This window comes from Bipolaris oryzae (assembly GCF_000523455.1).
Source record: "Bipolaris oryzae ATCC 44560 unplaced genomic scaffold scaffold_413, whole genome shotgun sequence".
Classification (NCBI taxonomy): Eukaryota; Fungi; Ascomycota; class Dothideomycetes; order Pleosporales; family Pleosporaceae; genus Bipolaris; species Bipolaris oryzae.
Window position 1 is genome coordinate 1 of NW_006911689.1, and position 5,642 is coordinate 5,642.

A 5,642-nucleotide genomic window follows, 5' to 3' on the forward strand; every position below is an offset into this window, starting at 1 on the left:
CTATACTAAGCATAAGCTAGTTATATAACTCTATAATTACTAGTATAGAGTTTTAGCTATACTATAATATAATCAAATCTAGGCTTCTAATGAGCTTGGGGATCTAGATTGTAATACTATAATATATAAGTACTATATAGAGAGAATAAAGAAACTAGAATTTAATTATTTTTATGGTATTTTAAGAATTCTATTATTATATAAGAGCTATAGCGATTAAGGATAAATAGATACTATAACTTCTAGGCTTTTAATTTAGTCTTTCTATTAAATACCTATTTTAGCTATATAAAGCCTATCTTATGATTAGTCTAGCTAGAGAGAAATACTATAAAAAAAGCTTTATATTATTATAAGTTAAAATCTTATAGCTATATATCCTAGATATTACTAGAGATAGCTTAGTATATTATTACTAAAGTAAGAGCTAATCTATTAGCATAAATATAAGAAATTATTATTATCTACTTTTAATTACTATCCTAAATAGCTTACCTTATTCTTTCTGCCTTAAAGAGATACTAGGTAAAGATTCTTTTTATTTTTAAGAAGATACTAATAAAAAATTTCTTCTTATTTATATTATATATATTATAAGGCTTAATATTATATTAAGTAATCTTTTACTCTAGTTATTCAAAGTATAGAGAGTATTTAAAAGCTAAATTAGCTCTATAGTATTAAGTATTCTTTCTAGTAGTCTATAAGATACTAAGTTAATCTTATACTATATAATAAAATAGTTAACTTAGTTTTTACCTAGCTTTTTTTTAGCTATTTCTTTAGTAAAGTTTCTAATTATTCTTCTTATAGGTAATAAGCCTTATAAAGTAAGCTTTTTAATATACTATATAAGCTCTAGCTTTTAGGTATTATTAAGTAATTATAAGCTATTTACTTTCTCTTTAAGAGTACCTACTTTGCTATAGTAGTGTTTTAATAGCAGGAACCTATTAACACTATAATTTTTTGCAACTTTACTGTAATTAGGCTTTTTACCTAGCTTTAAGGATTTTAGAGCATCTAACGCAGCCTCTATAGCGTTAAAATTAAGGTAGTTAAGCTATATTAAAGTGTAGGTAGTTTTCGACAAAATCGTGCACAAGCCAGGGATGGGCACCAGCTGATGAAACACGATACTGTTAGCCTCCCGAAGCCCTTTTACCATGGCTTCCTGTTATGCAGTGTCTATGTAGTTTTATCTATTTTTTTTACAGTTCTTTATCTACATACTAAGCAGCCTGCTAGCCTACTTATTCTCTCTGAAACAGTGATGGGGGAATTCCAGGGCGGACTCGGACTAGGTGGACTAGGTAGGCTGGACTAGGTACAATTATCACTCCAAACCAGTCCGGAGTGGCCAAGTCCAATCCCACCCCGGAATCGCCTAGTCTACGAAGTCCTCCCCCATCACTGCTCTGCAAAAGGCACCAGTACGATGGGCGGCGACGTACCAGACCAGTTCTCTCTGTATTCTCGGGTCCCGATCTTTTGAGTCGTCGGGTCCCGATCTTTTAGGTCGTCGGGTTCCGATACCTAAAAAATTGGTAGGTAAAAGCTGCTAAGCCTCAATTCATACTTGTTCCGGCGCTTCCGCTACACTGCTCGTCTGACTCATAATGATGCAAACTTTGCCTCATCTCTACTTACCTAGCGCTTGATAGCATCAACATATCTGTTCTGTTTTGTCAGCATTTCCTCCCTTCTCCTGATCTTTTTTTCCTCAACTTTAGAATCGTTGCAATTTGGAGTTAATCTATTGCCCTTGCTGTTATTTACTTCAAAAGTCTTTGCACTGCATGTGCTCACTCCTAGATTAATTTTGTTATCTTTGCAGTCCTCTTATTTCCATTCCAAATGTGGGGACCCCAAAGCTTCTCCCTAATTGCGCTCTTGTTGGAATGTGCTACTGTTGCAACTGCGCACGGCGGTGAACACGACAGTCCCTTAAAGAATTTTGCCCCTGACGACAAGATAAAGAGTTATTTTGGCCTAACTGATCATAACAGTTTGATGGTTGCACACATTGTGCTCATGCTATTTGCGTGGGCTGTCACTCTGCCAATTGGTATGTATTAGTGGATTAAGTCGCTACCTAACACTGTAATTTGCTGACGCTGATGTCTCAAGCCACTATGTTCAGTATTGCACGATTTCGCTACACTATCCTGGCCCAGACTTTATTTTCGGCCACGAATTTTCTTGGTGTCCTCATCGGTGTTATGTACCGAAGAAGAACCCCTGACCTATATCCGAAAAACTCGCACAACAAAATCGGTTGGATAAGTACCTGGCTGGCGTCTCTCTGGGTAGCCCTGAGTGTGATCGATGTTTACGTGAAGTACAACTCACGAAATCACACGGACAATCAGACGACGTATCCACTAAATACCCTGGATATTACTCAGTACTCGCCCTTGGAAAGCGATCATCGTAATTCTGCATGCCAGGATGGAGATTGTAGCCAGTGGGAACAACAGCCTTTGAATCATCTTGATGGGAACAGGCATACTTGGGCTCTATGGTCAGATAGCACTCTTCGAGAAGGTGACTTCAGCGACGACGACGAGGGCGATATCAATCTCCCGACAGGTACCGTTCATGAAAGCAACAACGACAACCAGTTTCTACAGCGAATTGCCGTCAGATTTGCAGGTAACCGAAGCTATATCCTTCTACGACTTCCATACTTGGTTTTGGATCGAACAGTTCTGTTTTTGGGCTTTGTTGCTTTCGCGTCGGGCACTGTTGTTTACGGTGGTATCGGTCGCGGTAATCATGTCTTCAACGTCCTGGCTCATTACATCAAGGGTGCCATTTTTGTTTGGTATGGTCTACTAACCTTGGGTCGCTGGATGGGAATGTTTGCAGATTTTGGGTGGGCATGGAATGTCAAACCGTCAAAAGAGGTCGTTGGCAGTTGGTCTGCTGCCGTACCGTCTGCTGAATTCACCGAGTCGTTCGTCATATTTTTATATGGCGCGTCGAACGTATTCTTAGAGCATTTAGCAAGCCCGGGTAAGCCATGGTCTGCTAGAGACCTTGAACATGTCGCTATCTCAATAATGTTTTTTGGCGGTGGTCTTGTAAGTATTTAATTCCATACTGCATTACGCGTCGGCAATATCGTTCGAACTAGCCCATACTCTACATGGACACAGCGCCTTATCATCAAAAGATACTTTACTAACTCTTGAATACGTAGCTTGGCATGTTCATCGAGTCAAAGAAACTTCGCAAGCTACTCAGCACTTCAATGATAGTGAAAAGAGAGTACTTGGTTCCTACTGCCATCGAATCGAACATGTGGGAACGGCCGTTCTCATGGAAAGTTCCAATGAACCTAATGCCCAGCCTTGTCATATTGCTGCTCGGGCTGATGATGAGCGGTCATCACCAAGAATCGATGCTCTCAGCCATGATTCACAAGCAATGGGGCCTGCTATTCTCAGGATTCGCGTTGTCTCGCTCCGCTACGTACATGCTATTGTACGTCCATCCTCCCTCCTCGTATCTGCCTTTACGACCACACACGGAAACTGTTGCTTCTTTTTGTCTTATTTCTGGGGGCATCGCGTTTATCCTTAGCAACAAGGACACAGTAGCCGCAATGGAGTACTATGGTATGGACGCAATGTTCACATTGGCGGTCACCGTTGGTTTGACCGGACTAACTATGGCTTGGGCTGTTTTTGTGTGTGCTGTGAAGGGATGGGCTACGGAGTTTGAGCAATTACGTAGCAAAACTGATTAGAAAAATTGTCAGAGCAGGTAGTGCCAATAGAGCAAGGGATCAACGTTTCTCCGCTCTAAATGGTGTATAGTTATAGCTCAGGCTTCATAGTTTTCTGCTCAGTGATCTGATCGTTGATCACCCGAATTCTATCGTTCAAAGCTCGTTGTACTCCCACAAAATTTATTTGATCATGCTGTAACAAAGGAATACCTTGTCCTCTCTCCTTGTTCTCGTATAAAGCTTCAGCGAATTTTAATACCGTCTTTTCTATGTGTGAGCTCTGAGAGAGCGTTGCTATATAGCTTAGGGACTTGGCAAAACGTTGCACCGAGCACTCAAATACTGTGCAGCATCACCTGATCCCCAGCCTCGGCTTGTGCACAATTTTACCGAAATCCACCTACACTTTAATATTGCCTTACTACTTAATTTTTACACTATAGAGGCTACGTTAGATACTCTAAAATCCTTAAAGCTAGGCAAAAAGCCTAATTACAGTAAAGTAGCTAAAAAGTTTAGTATTAAGAGGTCTCTGCTATTATAACGCTACTATAGCAAAGTAGGTACTATTAAAGAGAAGATAAATAACTTATAATTACTTAATAATACTTAAGAGCTAGAGCTTATATAGTATATTAAAAAGCTTACTTTATAAGGCTTATTACTTATAAAAAAGATAATTAGAAACTTTACTAGAGAAATAGCTAAAAAAAAAGCTAAAGAAAAGCTAAGTAGACTAATTTATTATATAGTATAAGATTAACTTAGTATCTTAATAGACTACTAAAAAAAAATTCAATAGTATAGAGCTAATTTAGCTTTTAAATACTTTCTCTACTTTAAATAACTAAAGTAGAAGATAGCTTAGTATAAAGTTAAGCTAAGTAATATATATAATATAGATAAAAAAGAATTTCTTATTAGTATTCTTATAAAGATAAAAAGGATCTTTACTTAGTACTTCTATAAGTCTAGAATGATTAAGTAAGCTATTTAAAATAGTCATAGAGAGTAGATAATAATAATCATCTATATTTATACTAATAGATTAGCCTTAACTTTAGTACTAATATACTAGGCTATTTCTAGTAATATCTAGGATATATAGTTATAGGATTTTAACTTATAATAATATAAAGCTTTCTTTATATTATCTCTTTTTAGCTAAACTAATAATAATATAGGCCTTATATTGCTAAAACAGGTATTTAATAGAAAGACTAAAGTAAAAGCTTAGAAATCTTAGTACTTACTTTATAATAAATATCATTATATAGCTGCCTAGTTATATAAAATACTTAACTTACTTTTATATAACTTTAAACTATTTTAACTATATATCTATATATTAACTTATAAGATATAGCAGATATTAACTTTATATATTTAAAACATTAGTTTATTAATCCTAACTATAAATCTCTTCCTCTGCTATAGTTAAAAACTTTTTTAAGTACTATAGGTTTTACTCTAGAATGTAATTATATAAGTATATTTAGTATAGATACTTTCTTAAGAACTTAGCTATAATAATTAGCCTGCTTTTCTTTATTTTAAAGGTAGTTCTAATTATTTTTTTATACTAGAATTATAGAAATAGATTTAGTTAATCTTATACTTTATATATTACTATATACTTTTATATACTTCTAAGTAATATATTTAACTTTAAATAAGATTATATAGCTAAGTTTATTACTTATATTATTATATACCTATCTTTAATAGCTATATAACAGGCAACACCTGTTATATATATACAGAGGGGTGACATGAAAAAAGAGTGTTCCTAAAAGTTCTAGTTTTTAAACTAGTATAACTAGCTGAATATTAAATCTATTTCCAATTAGGCTAGCTCATTTTAAAGGCAAGAGGTAGTAGTTTAACCTAGATAGGCTTAGTGCCT

General features: G+C 35.4%; 1 protein-coding gene across 1 annotated transcript; it reads left to right on the forward strand.

Annotated features, from left to right (window-relative positions):
• Positions 1-2,135: 2,135 nt before the first annotated feature.
• COCMIDRAFT_10349 (uncharacterized protein) lies at positions 2,136-3,754 on the forward strand (the record flags this gene model as incomplete). Its single annotated transcript, XM_007695728.1, has 2 exons — positions 2,136-3,086; positions 3,206-3,754. The coding sequence occupies 2 exons, from the start codon at positions 2,136-2,138 to the stop codon at positions 3,752-3,754; spliced, it is 1,500 nt and encodes a 499-aa protein (XP_007693918.1).
• Between the last annotated feature and the right edge of the window lie 1,888 nt (positions 3,755-5,642).